Below are 18426 nucleotides of genomic sequence, written 5' to 3'. Positions count from 1 at the left end.
AATTGTTAAAGGAACAATCTGTAATAGAAAAGTTGTTTTGGTTAATTTGTATGGTCCTAACTTAGATGATCCTTTTTTTAAAAAAGTATTCGCTTTACTGCCTGACTTAAATGAATATATGCTCATAATGGGTGGGGATTTTAATTGTTGTTTAAATCCTATGATTGATAAGAGTCCAACCAATCAGCGACTTCCAAATCGATCCGCGTCATTTATTAATTCCTTTTTGATTGATTTTGAGTTGATTGATTTGTGGAGGTATCTTCATCCCGACAATAGAGAATATTCTTTCTTCTCACACGTTTATAAAAAATATTCGAGGATCAATTATATTATAATCGATCCCCGCTTCCTGCCTAGTGTTAAAACCTGCAAATATGACGCTATTGCTATATCTGATCATGCGCCTCTGAGTTTGTCTTTTGAATTTGATGATGTCACTCTTGCCCGCCCACCTTGGCGCATGTCTCAGACATTATTGCAAAACTCTGACTTTGTCACTTTCATTGAAACCCAGATAAAAGAATTTTTTTCTTTTTAATGATATGGGAGGTATGGCTAAATTAGTTATATGGGATACATTTAAAGCATTTTTATGCGGTCAGATTATTTCTTATTCAGCTAAACTTAAAAAACAAACTAAAGCAGAATTAGATAGAATTTCAAAATAAATTAAAGATTTGGATAATATTTATGCAATTTCCCCCAATACTTATTTATTTAAACAAAGGATGGAACTTCAATCACAATATAACCTATTATTAACCCATCCCATTGAAGGTTATTTACTTAAGTTAAAGAGCAAATTTTATATGTCTGGAGATAAAAATAATAAACTGCTTGCATCTCAATTAAAAATGGCTGCAGCCAAAAGGCAAATCATGAAAATTCATAGGAAAGATGGTACCTTAGCTCAGGAATATGAGGAAATTAATAACATTTTTCAAGACTTTTATGCTGAGCTATATAAATCTCAATGTCCGTTAGATTCCTCTAAAATGAATGCTTTTTTACGAAAGATTGTTTTTCCTAAAATCTCGGCTGAGGATCAAAAGATTCTCGATGCTCAAATTACTGAAGCTGAAATTCATAAAGCTATTTTTTCAATGCAATCTGGTAAGTCCCCAGGATTTGATGGCTATCCCGTAGAATTTTATAAAAAATTTGGAAAGTTGCTCTCTCCGTATGTGTTGGAAATGTTCAAGGATTCTTTTGTGAAAGGTGACTTACCCTCTACTTTTTATGAGGCCTCTATTTCTTTAATTCTTAAAGATAAAGATCCCACTGACTGCGCTTCATATAGACTTATTTCATTACAGAATGTTGATGCTAAGATTTTGTCAAAGATAATGGCTAATCGGTTGGAGAATATTTTGGGTAAAATTATTTGTAAAGATCAAACAGGCTTTATAGAGGGTCGCTATTCCTTTTCAAATGTTCGGAGACTACTTAACATTATATATTCATCTTCTTCTAAAATTCCACAATGTGTTGTATCTTTGGATGCTGAAAAAGCGTTCGACCGAGTCGAATGGAAATACTTATTCAATGTTTTAGAGAAATTTGGCTCTGGTGTTAATTTTAATAATTGGATTAAATGATATATAAAGCCCCTATTGCTACTGTTGTTACTAACAATTGTAGGTCTCCTTTTTTTCAGCTTTCACGGGGGACAAGGCAAGGCTGTCCATTAAGTCCTTTGTTGTTTAATTTAATATTAGAACCCCTTGCTATTGCTCTTCGTGAGGCTAAAAATATCCATGGGATATTTGTGAATGAGACCATGCATAAGGTCTCTCTTTATGCTGATGATTTATTGGTTTATATATCTAACCCTGACGAATCCATTCCTGCCCTGCTAAATTTATTTAATGAATTCGGAGGTATTTCAGGATATAAAATTAATTTTAGTAAAAGTGAATTGTTTCCTTTAAATGATTCTGTTTCTATATATGATAATACTCCTTTTAAAGTTTCAGACTCTTTTAGATATTTAGGTATTATAATTACTAAAAAATATAAGGATCTTTAAAAAGCTAATTTTGTTCCCTTAGTAGACTCTATGAAGTATTTATTTAGTAGATGGAGTCCACTTACGTTTTCACTTGTTGGTCCAATTCATATAGTTAAAATGATGATTCTACCGAAATTTTTATATTTATTTCAGAATATTCCTGTTTTTTTGACTAGGAAGTTTTTTGATCGGATTGATTCTATTATTTTATCTTTTATTTGGAATAATAAAAGACCAAGAATTAGTAAATGTCATTTACAAAAATTGAAAAAGGATGGAGGTCTTGCTTTGCCTAATTTTAGAATGTATTATTGGGCTGTTAATCTGTGATGTATGTCTTTTTGGTTACACTGGGTTGATAAGAGTGATCGGCCAATTTGAGTAGACCTGGAACTAAAAGTTGTAAAACAGTTTTACTTAATCTCGTTATTGGGGGCTCCTTTACCTATGCAATTAGGTAAAGTTGTTAATTTAAACATATCCTGTGATTAAGTATTCTTCACAAATTTGGCTCCAGTTCCGCAATTTTTTTAATCTTAAAAAATACAAACTTTGTAGTTTAATTTACCGAAATTACTTTTTTAAGCCTTCTTTGAGTGATCCAATTTTTCTACTTTGGAAAAATAAAGGTATTAATTCTTTTTTGGATTTATTTAAAGAAGATAGATTGATGTCCTTTGAACAATTAATTGATAAATATTCTCTTTCATACTCACACTTTCTGCAATACCTTCAAGTTAGACATTTTTTACAAAAAATATTTAAGTAATTTCCCTTACATGTTGGAGGCTCTGACCTGTTAGATACTATTATGGGTATGAATCCTTTGATTAAGGGTTCTATTGGAAGAATTTATAATTTACTATTACAATGAGATAAGCATCCTTTGTCTAAGATTAAACAGGATTGGGAAAAGGACCTTAATTTGACTTTTATGACAGAGGATTGGATGCAGATACTGAAGTTGCTTAACTCTTCTTCAATTTGTGCTAGCCATTCATTGATTCGATTTAAAATTGTACATCGTTATCATTTGACAAAGGAGAGACTTTCTAAAATCTTTCCTAATGTTGATAGTCATTGTGACAGATGTAAAACTGAGATAGCTACACTGACACATATGTTTTGGTCTTGTTCTATATTGGAACAGTTCTGGAAGTCGGTTTTCTCAACAATTTCTAAAGCACTTAAAATTAATTTACAACCTAATAAATTAACTGTGCTTTTTGGAATAGTTCCTCAAAATATTCATGGTATTTCTGTGTCTGACCAACATGTTATTGCATTTGTTACATTGATAGCTAGGAGGGCCATTTTGTTGAAGTGAAAGGATACATCAGCTCCCACTTTGTCATAATGGTTCTCTCAAGTGATGCTATGTCTTAGTTTGGAGAAAATTAGAAGTCAAACCTTTGAACCTTTATTTGATTTTGAGAAAAGATGGGGCTCATTTGCTCGTTATTATCATTTGAGTTAATTGATATAATTTTTCCACGATCTAATTGTAAATTCTTTTAGCATATTTTCTTTTCTTGCTGGCAGTTTGATGTTTATTTTCAGAAGCTTTCTGTATGACGCATGGCTCCAGGGTTGTACACCTAATGGGTTCTCTTTTTTTTTCCTCACTTTTCTGCTCAGTCGGTTTTTTTTTTGTTATCACAAAATTTTGTTTTCAATCTTTAAGATGATGAGTTTTTTTTGAGGCATTGTAAGTGTTGTTACTTCAATGTACTCATGTTATTTTACCTATATATGCAATAAAAAGATTTGAAAAGAGGCATGGGACAGGAAGAGACAGAAGCAACCGCAGGTAACGGCAATACGGCCTGGCTTACCCCGACGGAGGCAAGGGACAGGGAGGGACAGAACCAACCGCAGGTAACGGCAAGACGGCCTGGCTTACCTGGGCGGAGGCAAGGGACAGGAAGGGAGCTAGGTACAGGGTGGCTCCAGGACAAGACTGCAGGCGAGACAAGGCGAGAGTTACCAGCAAGACAAGGCAGGGCTTCAGGCAATGCAAGGCGAGATGAGAACTTCAGGCGAGGCGAGAGTTACCGGCAAGACAAGGCAGGGCTTCAGGCGAGGAAACAGAAGGCAGAGGAAGGGATACAAGGAGTAAGGACAAGAGCAATCCAGCCACCACGCCCTGGTCTCTGAAGGTATTTATGCAGCCAGCCCCATTGAGCATCAGATGCCTTAATTAGTGCTTAACAGGAACAGAAACAGGGTAGACAGGAAAACCTGAAGCAAGGGTCGATGGACTGGACCGTGAACCGGAATGCTGACTTCACGGACCGGACCATGACATTATGCACCTATGACTGTGTAGCGATGCCAAGCTCCAATGCTGTCTACAAATTTATCAATTATACCACTGTTGTTGGCAGAATCATGAATGGTGCCGAGTTAGGTCAGTTGGTGAGTGATGTCATAACAACCTTCAGCTCAGTGTCAGCAAGACCAAGAAACTAATTATGGTCTTTAGGAAGGGGAATTCAGATGAACATTCACCAGTCCTCTCTGAAGGATCTTCAGTGGAAAGAGTGACCAGCTTCAAATTCCTGGATGTTAACATCTCGGAGGACCTGTCTTGGGCCCAACACATAAATGCTTTCATGAAAAACCCATGCTTTTGTCTCTACTTTCTTAGTAGCTCAAGGAGATTTGCCATGTCACTGAAGACTGTCAGATATCTACGGATATACAGTGGAAAGCATTCTGGTTGCATAATGATCAAGTATGGAAATTCCAATGCATAGGAATGCAAGAAGTTACAGAGAATGGTGGATTCAGTCAGTTCCATTGTAAGTACAGTTCTCTCCACCATCGTCAAGTGAAGTCATAGGAAAGTGGTATCTATAATCAGAGATCACTACCATCTCAATTCCTGCCATCAGGCAGGAGGAACAAGAGCCTGAAGACCCTCCCTCAAGGTTTAAAATCAGCTTCTTCCCCACTGGCCATCACGTTATTGAACTGACCTGAAAACCTCAGCATACGTCAGACTATTTATTTTCTCTTTCTCTCTCAATCTTATATTAATATCATCATGCTTTTGTTTATTTTGGAGAAGCTAAAGTTGTGTATGATATATGTTAATTTACCTAAGAACATAAGAAATAAGAGCGGGAGTAGACCATCTGGCCTGTCAAGCCCATTCTGCCATTCCATAAGATCATGGCCGATCCGGCCATGGATTGATCTTCACCTACCTGCCTTTTCCCCGTAACCCTTAATTCCCTTACTAAAGCTCCATCACATCCACTTCCTTAATATCTACATGTTCAAGCTTTTCAGTCTGCTGTAGGTCATCCCTACAATCGCCAAAATATTTTTCCGTAGTGAATACTGAAGCAAGTATTCATTAAGAACCTCTGCTATCTCTGGTTCCGTACACACTTTTCCACTGTCACACTTGATTGGTCCTTTTCTCTCACGTCTTATCCTCTTGCTCTTCACTTACTTGTAGAATGCCTTGGGGTTTTCCTTAATCCTGTCCACCAAACCCTTCTCATGGCCCTTTCTGGCTCTCCTAATTTCATTCTTAAGCTCCTTCCTGCTAGCCTTATAATCCTTTAGATCTCTATCATTACCTAGTTTTTTGAACCTTTCGTAAGCTCTTCTTTTCTTCTTGACTAGATCTACAACAGCCTTTGTGCACCATGGATCTTGTACCCTACCATCCTTTCCATGTCTCGTTAGAATATACCTACTCAGAACCCCATGCAAATATCCCCAGAACATTTGCCTAATTTCTTCTGTAGGTTTCCCTAAGAACATCTGTTTCCAATTTATGCTTCCCAGTTCCTGCCTGATAGCCTCATATTTCCCCTTACTCCAATTAAATGCTTTCCTAACTTGTCTGTTCCTATTCCTCTCCAATGCTATGGTAAAGGAGATAGAATTGTGATCACTATCTCAAAAATGCTCTCCTACTGAGAGACCTGACACCTGACCAGTTTCATTTCCCAATACCAGATCAAGTACAGCCTCTCCTTTTGTAGGCTTATCTAAATATTGTGTTAAGAAACCTTCCTGAACACACCTAACAAGCTCCACCCCATCTAAACCCCTCGCTCTAGGGAGATGCCAATCGATATTTGGGAAATTAAAATCTCTCACCACAACAACCCTGTTATTATTACACCTTTCCAGAATCTGTTTCCCTATCTGCTCCTCGATGTCCCGTTACTGTTGGGTGGTCTATAAAAAACACCCAGTAGAGTTATTGACACCTTCCTGTTCCTAACTTCCACCCACAGAGACTTCATAGAGAATCCCTCCATGATTTCCTCCTTTTCTGCAGCCGTGACACTATCTCTGATCAACAGTGCCACGCCCCCACCTCCTTTGCCTCCCTCCCTGTACTCCTCATCTTTGTCCTATATCTACTTCCCCAACTCTTGAGGCCATGTCCCCTAGTTCCAGTCTCACCTACCAGTGGAAACAACTTTTCTGCCTCAGTTTTATCTGTCCCTTTCATAATTTTATATGTTTCTGTAAGATCTCCTCTCATTCTTCTGAATTCCAGCAAGTACAGTCCGAGGCGACTCAATCTCTCCACATAGTCTAACCTCCTCATCTCTGGAATCAACCTGGTGAACCTCCTCTGCACCACCTCCAAAGCCAGTACAATCTTCTTCAAGTAAGGAGACCAGAACTACACACAGTACTCCAGGTATGGCCTCACCAGTAGCCTGTACAGTTGCAGAATAACCCTCCTGCTCTTAAATTCAGTCCATTCCATGGCCTTCTTGATAGCCTGCTGCACCTGCAAACCAACCTTTTGTGATTCATGCACAAGCACTCCCAAGTCGAGGCGAGAGTTACCGACAATATTTTACCATTTAAATAATAATCTGCTCTTTCATTTTTCCTTCTCAAGTGAATGACCTTGCACTTACCAATATTGTACTCCATCTGCCAGACCCTTGCCAACTCACTTAACTTATCTGTATCTCTCTGCAGGCTCTCCATATCACTATTTGGTTTTCTACTCAATTTAGTATCATCAGCAAACTTAGATACGCTACACTCAGCAGGCCAGGCAGCATCTGTAGGAAGAGGTGCAGTCGACGTTTCAGGCCGAGACCCTTCGTCAGGACTAACTGAAGGAAGAGTGAGTAAGGGATTTGAAAGTTGGAGGGGGAGGGGGAGATCCAAAATGATAGGAGAAGACAGGAGGGGGAGGGATAGAGCCAAGAGCTGGACAGGTGATAGGCAAACCTGTCCAGCTGTCCAGCTCTTGGCTCTATCCCTCCCCCTCCTGTCTTCTCCTATCATTTTGGATCTCCCCCTCCCCCTCCAACTTTCAAATCCCTTACTCACTCTTCCTTCAGTTAGTCCTGACGAAGCGTCTCGGCCTGAAATGTCGACTGCACCTCTTCCTACAGATGCTGCCTGGCCTGCTGCGTTCACCAGCAACTTTGATGTGTGTTGCTTGAATTTCCAGCATCTGCAGAATTCCTGTTGTTTATGCTACACTCAGTCTCCTCTTCCAGATCGTTAATGTATATTGGTTGCAGGCCCAGCACCGATCCCTACGGCGCACCACTCTCCACTGATTGCCAACCAGAGTAATACCCATGTATCCCAATTCTCTGCTTTCTATTCATTAACCAATTCTCTATCCATGCTAATATGTCACCCCTAACTCTATGCATCCTTATTTATGGATAAGTCTTTTATGTAGCATCTTATCAAACGCCTTCTGGAAATACAAGTAAATAACATTCATCTGTTCTCCTCTATCCACTGTGCTCATTATATCCTCAAAGAACTCCAGTAACTTTGTCAAACAGGACCTGCCTTTGTTGAATCCATGAGGTGTCTGGCTGATGGATCCATTTTTTTTCCAGATGGATGCCTCGCTATTTCTTCTTTAATGATAGCTTCAAGCATTTTACCAACTACAGATGTTAAATAAACTGGCCTATAGTTACCTGCCTTTTGCCTACTTTTTTTTTGAACAACGGCGTGACATTCGCCGTCTTCCAATCTGCCGGGACCTACCCAGAGTCCAGAGAATTTTCGTAAATCATCACCAAAGCCTCTACTATAATTTCTGCCATTTCTTTCAGTAACCTGGGATCCATTCCATCAGGACCAGGGGACTTCAGGCCCACAAGTCTGCTTATAATTTAAGTTTATGTTAACTTATTTTTGCTCTCTACTTATAATGTACTGCGCCGCAACTGCTGCAAAAACAGATATTCATGTGCACATATGCCCATGACAATAATAAACTTGAACTTGAACTTGTAGATGGAGCAGTGAACCAGAGCATTCCACCTTAAGATTAGTGAAAGGTGTGGGGACCTTGAAATCATATTTCAACTGTTAGAAATTAAGGAAGCTGATCCATTAAATCTGGAGGTTTGTATATTTGGAGTTGAAAGTATGATAAAATTATTCCTACAGACACAAGAGGTAGCATGGCCCAGATGGTGAGGATCTTTGATGATTGATGTTGCCTTTCTGAGGCAGTGCTTCCTTGTATGTGCTACCGATGGTAGGGAGGGATGTGCCAGTGATGTATTGGGCATAGTCCACTGCTCTCTTGGAGGTGTTCAAGTAGCATTGCCAATTTTCTCACTCCCAAATAAGGTACAAAAGTAGCAGTCAAATACGGGACACGTGTTTACCCCGAGAAAGACTACCATGACCATGAAGCCTTGCGCGGGCACCTGTGTGGGCATGCGTGCATGTGCCGATTTTCTTTCTACAAATCAGTTTTGGCTTAATCTTCCCGATTCTGTTAAGTGAAACTACACTGTACATACATTATTTCTATTTTATATAGGCTGTGTATTTATCATATCATTCCTGCTTTTACCATATGTCAGTGTTATTTTAGGTTTTATGTGTTATTTGGTATGATTTGGTAGATTATTTTTTGGGTCAGGGAACGCTCAAAAGTTTTTCCCATATAAATTAATGGTAATTGCTTCTTTGCTTTATGCCATTTTGGCTTACGAACATTTTCACAGGAACACTCTACCTTAGCGGGGGAAATACGGGTCAAGGGTGGTCCTGTATGGGATAAACCAATTTAGCCCAATATACGGGATGTCCCAGCTGATACGGGACAGTTGGCAACCCTATGTTCAAGTTCAACAGTGCGTGACAGGGAATGAAGAAAGGTGCAGCTGACTCATATCATTTCATATCGCCAAATCATATCGTTTCCTTGCGGCCCAGTAGCACATGTTTTGTGGCCCGGTACCAGTCCACGGCCCGGTGGTTAGGGACCACTGCTCTTGAAGATCAGCTTGGTAATTTAAGTTTGCAGCCAAAAGAGATCAGGGAAATCTTAAATAATATTTTTGGATGTATTTTTTCTTGTCTCACTGCTGCCATCAGGTCGAAGGTACAAGAACCTCAGGACTCGCACCACCTAGTTCAAGAACAATTATTACCCCTCAAACATCAGGTTCTTGAACAAAAGAGGATAACTGCACTAATTCTATTTCTGGTGTTCCCACAACCAAAGATCTTACTTTAAGGACTCTTCATCCTGTTATTTCATGCTCTTGTTATTTATTGCTATGTATTTATATTTGCATTTGCAGTTTGTTGTCTTCTGTGCTCTTGCTGTTTCATTGATCCTGTTTACAGTTACTGTTCTGTAGATTTACTGAGTGTGCTCACAGGAAAAAGATTGTATATGGTGACATGTATGTATAATAATAAATCTTTGAACTTTGAACTTTACTTAGGAGATATAGAGCTGAAGCAAAAGAGTAGTAAGGTCATTGACTGTACCCAGATTAGTGACTTGGAAGAGGAACTATCAGCTATCAAGACAAATTAGGGTAGATAAATCCTCAAGGCCAGTCATGTCCACTTTGACCTTGTGGGAGACTAATGCAGAAATTGTGAGGGCTCCAGCAGAGAAATTTTAAATGTCCTTAGTCACACGTGAAGTACTAGAGGACTGGAGGATAGCTAATGTTGTCCTGTTGTTCTGGAAAGGCTCAAAGAATAAATTGGATATTTATAGGCTTGTGAGCCCAACATCAGTCGTGGCTAAATTATAAATATCTATATTAATGATTTAGATGATACTGTGGTAAAATGGATCAGCAAATTTGCAGATGGCATCAGGATTAGGGGCATAATATATAGTAAGGAAAGCTATCAGTGTGATCCAGTCAGCTGGGAAATTGGGCTAAAAATGGCAGTTGGAATTTAATGCAGACAAGTGTGAGGTGTTGCACTTTCGGAGGTCAAACCAAGGTAAGATCAACACAGTGAATAATAGGGTTTTGTGATGTGCCATAGAACTAAGTGACCTGGAAATACAGATCTTAATTCCTTGAAAGTGACATCACAGGTAGATTGAGTTGTAAAGAGAGCTTTTGGCACACTGACGTCCATAAATCAGGGCACTAAGTATAGGGGTATAGATGTTATGTTAAAGTTGTACAAGGCATTGATGAAGTCAAATTTAGAATAGTGTGTGCAATTTCAGTCTCCTACATACAGGGGAGATATCAATAAGGTTGAAAGATTGCACAGAAATTTTACAAAAATGTTGCCGGGATTTGAGGACCTGAGTTACAAGGAAAGGTTGAATAGCTTACGACTTCACTTTCTGCAACACAGGAGAATGAGTGGAGGGTTTATAGAGGTGTATAGGATTATGAGGTATGCATTCACCCTATCTCTACCCCTCATGTTGGATGAGACTATAAAGAGAGGTCATAGGATAGGGTGAAAAGTGAAATATTAAAGGGGAATCTGAAGGGAAACCATCACTCAGAGGGTGGTGCAGATTTGGAATGAGTTGTTCGTGGAAATGATAGTTGCAGATTCAGTTATTACACTTAGGAGAAGTTTAGATAGGTACATGGGTGGGAGGGGTTTGGAAGGATACAGTCTGGGTGCAGGTAAGTGGGACTAGGTAGAAAGTCAGTTCGGCATGGACTAGATCGGCTAAAGGACTTGATTCTGTACTGTAGTACTCTGTGATTCTACTTTGGTTAAAGTGTTCAGTACTATCCTAACCTTCTTAACCTCTTAAGAAAGTAAAGACACTAGCGTGAGTGTGTGTGTGCTTGTGTGTGTGTGTGAGAGAGAGAGAATGGGAACTTTAATATCTACCATTAAAAATGGCTCAGTAGCATCATGTGACAAAGCTGACTGTAGGCATTATTGGATAATGGGTAGCTACCAGAATCTTTGACAAGTGGTGAAACAACCAACATGACAGGAAAACAAAATGGCTTAATTTTAGTAGTGTTAAGGATCTGGCCTGAACACTGGGTTGAAGGGCCTCTGCTGGTAGCTCTGGATCAGGACAGTCTTTAATTTCTGTTTTCTTTCACCTGGCCATGTGGGTTCTGGCCCAGCCCCTTTCCTTTTTGGACTTCCTCCAATTACCTGCTTGTCTCCTCATTTGCACCCACCTGTTTCCAATTTTCACTCATTATCCTGTCCATTTAAACCCTGCCTTGACTAGCATCCTCTGCCAGTTCGTCCGAACTCTGACCTGTGTCGTTCTAGCCTGCCATTGCAACTTCTGCTAACCGATTCTGCCTGATTCTGTGTTTTGGATTTTGCCTGTTCTTGGACCTGATTTTTGCCTGTGTGCTCTGGATTGTCCGCCCTCGCCTGACTGCCTTTCCGGTAAGACCTCTGCCTGCCATTTTGGATTCGTGCCTGCCTTCTGTTTTTGAAAGACTGTTGCCTTTGTGCTCCCTAATAAATCCTGGTGAGAAAGTATTCATTGGTCTGCACTTGAGTCCCACCGAAACCCGACAGAACCCGACAAGTAGTTACTAATTTATCTAGCTCAAATACATCTGTCAAGGACAATGATTCTAGGAGTAACTATGGTGCTGTTCATATGTTAACAGCCTAAAGACAACCTCTGTTGGACACTGTGGGGCATCATTGTGATAAATGAAATAGATTTACAATAGATCTGTCAACTCTGAATATATTATTGAAATTATCCAGGGGACTAACTTCATTCAATAAGGCGTCTGGAAGACCACATGAATTCTTTTAGTCTTATTAAGTTACAACATAACATTTATGTTCAACAGCAGAAGCAGCTTTGAGGAAGAGAGCTAAGTGGACTTGCAGTCAACAGATTATATTTTCCAAGGATATTTCCACCCCTAGCAATGGTGAAACAGTGAATAAATGCAAAAGACAAAACTAACAAACCTTTGCTTCTTGTAGTTTGAGGGCTAATTTCAACGACTTCATCAATGACTTTCCCTCTATGATGAGGACAGAAATGAAGTTTAAGCTGTGTTCAATTCCATTCACAACCCCTCAGATAAAAAAGCAATCTGTGCTCATGTGCAGTAAGACCTCCATACAGCCACAGGCTGCAGTGTTCTTTGTCATCACTATGGCTCTGGGCCTCTATCCACTAGAATTCAGAAGAATAAGGGGTGACCTCATTAAAACCACTCAAATGGTGAAAAGCCTTGATAGAATGGATGTGGAGATGTTTTCTATGGTGGGAGAGTCTAAGATCAGAGGACACAGCCTCAGAGTAGAGGGGCATCCTTTTAGAATAGAGAAGAGGAGGAATTTCTTTAGCCAGAGAGTGGTGAATCTGTGGAATTTATTGTCACAGGCAGCTATGGAGGGCAAGTCCTTATGCATATTTAAAGCGGAGATTGATAGATTCTTGATTGGTGAGGGCATGAAGGGAACAGGAATAAGGCAAGAGATTAGGGCTGAGAGGAAGATTGATTAGCCACAATGACAAGGCAGAATAGACTGGATGGGCCAAATATCCTAACGCTGCTCCTATATCTTTTGGTCTTTTGTGCCGTGTCATATGACATGGGCGATCATGGTCTACGCCTACGATTGTTCTTGGAAAATTTTCAGCAGAAGTGGTTTGCCAGTGCCACCTTCTGTGCAATGTCTTTACAAGACTGGAACTTGAGCATTAATCAATACTCTACAGAGATTGCCTGGCATCAGTGTTGCGTAAACTGGGTGTGATATGCACCAGCTGCTCATACAACCATCCACCACCTGCTAAGCAGGTGCTACATCTTGCCCAAGGGTGACCTGCAGGCTAGTAGAGGGAAGGAGTGCCTTACACCTCCTTAGGTAGAGAAGTATCTCCAACTTGCCACTCAGGCTACAAAGTTATAAGTAACAAATGCATTATACAAATGAGCAGCAATAAATATTACCGAAGAGATTCTTGCAACTATCCGTTGATGTTCATCTGCTTTATCATCACAAAATCACATAAATGTCCCTGAGGTAATTATTACCTGCTAAACAGAGAAGTCAAGAAAGGTTTGACTGTTTTCAAGGACATGTCAAAGGTTAACAATTCTATGGCCAGTGATCACTTACTCAATCCTTTCTGATAACTATGAGATACAACTCCTGAATTTGATTAGATTATCTCCACTTGTCTTGATGACTGCGACTTAAGTAAGAGTAAATTCTAACTGAAATTCTGAAAAACAGTAGAATCTGTAAATACTACACAAAAACAAAAAATACTGGAAATGCTCAGCAGGTTAGGCCACATCAAAGGGAGAGAAACAAAGTTAACATTGCAGCTTGGAAACTCTTCATTAGAAATAGAATGGTATGCACAGTAAAATTATCTAGCTTACATTAACTAAAGCTAAAGTTGAATTTCGTAGACTCATTGAGGTCATGATTTATAACAATATTTATATTTGCATTTGCACAGTTTGTTGTTCATTGATCCTGTTACAGTTACTGTTCTATAGATTTGCTAGGTATGCCTGCAAGAAAAAGAATCTCAGGGTTGCATGTGGTGACATGTATGTACTCTGATAATTTTACTTTGAACTTTGAACAAAGTTAGAAATCTCTTGATAATAGTAGGAAAGGCTTAGTAGTCATTAGATTTGGTGAACGTCAACAGCTATCTATTTGTATTTACTTCGGCATTCCTGGCTGATAAGTTATACAATGTACATTATTTCATACTTATCTGATAAGGCTAGGATATACATAATATAATGATTGGTAGGGGCCAAGGAAGTATTGAGCAATAGACGGACCTTGATGCCTTATGATCCCTGATGGTAGATAAGATTGGGAAGAGATGCAGAATACTAATCTTCATTAGTAAGTAATAGAATAATAAAGCAGGGAGATTATTGTGCAGCTTTATAAAATATCGTCAGGCCACAGCCAGAGTACTGCATGCACTTCTGGTTACCATACTATAAGAACGATATGATTGTACAATAGAGGTTATAGAGGGGATTCACCAGAATGTTGCCTAGAATATAGTTTTTAACCTATGTGGAAAATCTGAATAAGCCAGGTTTGTTTTCCTTGGAACAGAGGAGGCTGAGGGGGTACCTCACTGAGGTATACAAAATTATGAGGGCCATAAATTAGGTAGATAGTAGGATACATTTCCCTGCGGCAAAAGTGTTAAACATCGGTTTAGGAGGAAGAAGTTTAGAGGAGATCTTAAGATTTTTTTTTCCACCCAGAGGGTGGTTATAATCTGGAATGCACTGCCTTAGTTGGTTATGAACGTAGTTACTCTCATAACATCTGAGAAGTTTCGAGATGAGCACTTGAATTGCCAAGGTACAGCAGGTTAAAGACCAAATTGGGTAAATTGAATAGCGTAGAGGGGTACTTGATGATTGGCATGGTTGTGATTAAACAGATGGTTTTGCTGTGCTCTATAACTCAATGACTCATTGAAAAGAAATGCATTGATAAACAAGATACAGATCAGTCATGAATTATATGCATGGCATTAAAAGCTTGTGAGCCATCTACCTTAACCCCTCAAAATAATCAATTGAAATTGGCACACACCAGTAATCTGAATCGCAAGTGGAAAAAAATGCAAATGTAAAATGAATGGAATTTATAATCTGTGTCGAGCATTAAAGAATCACCATTGCTGTCAATAGTGCTTGTACCTGCTCTTTCTTTGCTTCAGAGTTGGTTTGATGACTTATGGAGGAAGTTTGAGACTTATTCATCAGGAGAACGATTATTTGGATTGCCTGTCCAGGATTATGAACTACTACAGAAAAATAAGTAAGTATTGTTTATAACTTCCCATGCTGGTTAATTTACTACTTTTTGCATCCAGATCTAGACAGATCTTCAGATGAATCTGGAAAACAAAACTATTTAAATAGAAGTAAGGCCAATACAAAAACTTTTTCAAAGATGTGCTGTGAAAAAGACAATGCTAAATGGCTTCTTTTATGTTATACAGTCCTTTGGCAGGGAATTTAAACTAATGTGTGGTTTGAATGTCAATGGGGGCTCAAAATTCAGGCAATATCTATCTGTATTATGAAACCAGCTTAAATCCTTTATTAGCTGCTTCTGAATGAAGTCCTAGGGCAATTTACATTGCTTATCAGCATAGACTAGTTGGTCTGGTGAACTGAAATTTCAATAAAATTTGCACTTTATTTGATATATGGTTTCCCAGCTTCTTTAAAACTCATAAGAAAGAGCATGGCAGGAACATAGTAACATTTCAAAGTTGATTTGAATTCTTGGAAATATTACAATACCCACATGTATTTGCAGGTATTTTCCTACTTACCAGTGAACGGAATTTGTCCAAGTTGCTTTTACTGAGAACCTACTTTACACAGTATAGAGATTTTCTAGAAGCAGCATTATCACCAACACCGACATGATTTTGAATAGTCCAACCACCAAGCTTCTAAACCTGAGCTATTGTAGCTCTCCCTGTAACTGAATTCTTGACTTTCTCATCAGGAGACCATAGTAACGATCGGTGATAACATATTCACCTTACTGACAATTGGTACAGATGCACTTCAAAGATGCATGCTTTGCCCAGTGCTCTCATCTCTCTGCACTTATGACTCTGTGGCTAAGATCTATAAATCTGAAATAACTTCACTATTATTGGTAAAATCTCATGGTGATGAGGCGGCATACAGAAATGAGATAAATTAGTTGAGTGGTGTTGCAAAAACAACCTCACATTCAATGTCAGCAAGTTCAAGGAATAGGTTGTGGACTATGGGAATGGGAAGCCATAAACACCAGTCCCCATTGAGGGGTCACTGGTAGAATGTGTAAGCCGTTTTAAATTCCTGAGTGTCAGCATCTTGAGGTTCTATCCTGCATCTAGCACATTGAGCCAACCATGAAGAAGGCACACCAGCAGCTCTACTTCACTGGGAATTCAAGGATATTTGATGTGTCATCAAAAACTTGCAAGTTTCTATAGATGTATGGTGAAGAGCATCCTGACTGGTTGCATCATAGCCTAGTATGGAGACTCCAAAGCATAGATTCACAGGAGGTTGCAGAGGGTTTGAGAATCAGTGAGCTCCATCACAAGTACAACCACCCCCCCCTTCACTGAGGACATCTTCATGGAGTGGTGCCTCAAGAAGATAGTGTCCATCAGTAAAGGCTCTCACCATCCAGGGCATGCCTTCTTCTTAGACCATAAGGCATAGGAGCAGAATTAGGCCATTTGACCCACTGAGTCTGCTCTGCCATTTCATCATGGCTGAGTTATTTTCCTTCTCATCTCCATTCTCCTGCCTTTTCCACATAACCTTTGGCACTCTTACTAATCAAGAATTTACCAAACTCCACTTTAAATATACCCAATGGCCTAGCTTCCACAGCCCCCTGTGGCAATGAATTCCACAGATTCGGCACCTTTTGACTAAAGAAATTCCTCCTCACCTCAATTCTAAAGGGGCACCTTTCTATTCGGAGGCTGCACTCTATGGTCCCCAGATTCTCTCACTATTAGAAACATCCTTGCCTTGTCCACTCTATCCAGGTCTTTCAATATCCAGTAGATGTCAATGATACCTCACTTTGCTAAATTCCAGTGAGTACATGCCCAGAGACATCAAATGCTCCTCATATGATAACCCTTTCATTCCTAGGATTATTCCTATAAACATACTCTGGATCCTCTTCAATTCCCACACATCCTTCCTTAGAATTGGGACCCAAAACTGCTTACATTCTCCTTATGTAGTCGAACCAATGCTTTATAGGCCTCAACATTACATCCTTGCTTTTATATTCAAGTTCTGTCAAAACGAATGCTAACTTTACGTTTGCCTGCCTCACTACCGACTCAACCAGCAAGTTATCCTTTAGGGGATTCTGCACTAGGACTCCCAAGTCCTTTGCACCTCCAATTTCTGAATTTGTTCTCTGTTTAGAAAATAGTCTACGCCATTATTCCTTCTACAAAAGTACATAACCACACACTTTCTGATGTTGTGTTCCATCAGCCACTTCTTTACCTGTACTCCTATCTGTCCAAGTCCTTCTACAGACTCCTTACTTCCTCTAAATTTCCTGCCCCTCCATCTATCTTTGTACCATTGACAAACTTGGCTACAAAGCCATCAATTCTGTCATCCAAATCAATAACATATAATGTGTGAAAACTAGTGGACCCAACACTGGCCCCTGCAGCACACAACTGGTCATTGACAGCCAACCAGAAAATACCCGGTATATTTTCACTCTTTGCCTTCTGTCAGTCAGCCAATCTTCTATCCATGCTAGTGACTTTCCTGTAATACCATGGAATCCTATCTTGTTCAGCAGAGTCATGTGTGGCAACTTGTCAAAGGCCCAAAAATCCAAGTAAGCAACGTGCACTGACTGTCCTTTGTCTATCCTGCCTGTTAGTTTCTCAAAGAATTGCAACAGATTTCTTGGGCAAGATTTCCCCTTAAAAGGAAACATGCTGACTTTGGCCAATTTTATCATGTGCCTCCAAGTACTCCAAAAACTGCTCCTTCCGACATGCTTCACAGTTGGGATGAAGTTTTGGTGTGCAGTGCCCTTTTTCCTCCAAACATAGCAGTGTGCATTTCTACCAAAAGGTTCAACTTTTGTCTCGTTTGTCCACAGAACATTGTGCCAGAAGTGTTGTGGAACATTCAGGTGTTTTTTTTTGGGAACTAGAGACATACAGCAATGTTTATTTCTGAAGAGCAGTGGTTCCCTTTGTTGTATCCTTCCATGAACACCATTCTTGTTCAGTGTGTTTTTATAGTGGACACATCAACAGAGACTTTAGCAAGTTCTTGTGATTTCTGCAGGGCTTTTGCTGTTTCACCTCCTTCAGAATTGCATGTTGTGCTCTTGCTGTGATCTTTGCAGGATGATATTCAATATTCAATAATTCAATTATTCAACAATAATGATATTCCTCCATTTTAGACAATTTCTCATTGTGAACTGATGAACACTCAGGTCTTTAGAAATGCTTTTGTAGCCTATTCCAGCTTCATGCATCTCAACAGTTCTTCATTTAAGGTCCTCTGAAAGTTGTTTTGATCGAGGCATGGTGCACATAAATAAATCTTTCTTGAGAAGAGGAGGCTCTGTCAGGAACCTGACTTTGTGTGCCTTTTTTATAAGACAGGTCACTTCCA

At 39.5% G+C, this 18426-nt stretch overlaps 1 protein-coding gene across 1 annotated transcript in view; it reads left to right on the top strand.

Moving 5' to 3' along the window:
- The window catches only part of LOC140210901 (dynein axonemal heavy chain 8-like), a 1093299-nt gene that overhangs the window by 445617 nt on the left and 629256 nt on the right, over positions 1-18426 (top strand). Inside the window, exon 34 of the mRNA XM_072280167.1 lies at positions 14949-15049. Coding sequence (XP_072136268.1) covers positions 14949-15049 — 101 coding nt within the window. The remainder of the gene's footprint in view (positions 1-14948; positions 15050-18426) is intronic.

Source organism: Mobula birostris, chromosome 2, assembly GCF_030028105.1.
Source record: "Mobula birostris isolate sMobBir1 chromosome 2, sMobBir1.hap1, whole genome shotgun sequence".
In the NCBI taxonomy this organism is placed as follows: Eukaryota; Metazoa; Chordata; class Chondrichthyes; order Myliobatiformes; family Myliobatidae; genus Mobula; species Mobula birostris.
This window is presented reverse-complemented; position numbering and strand designations above follow the sequence as displayed.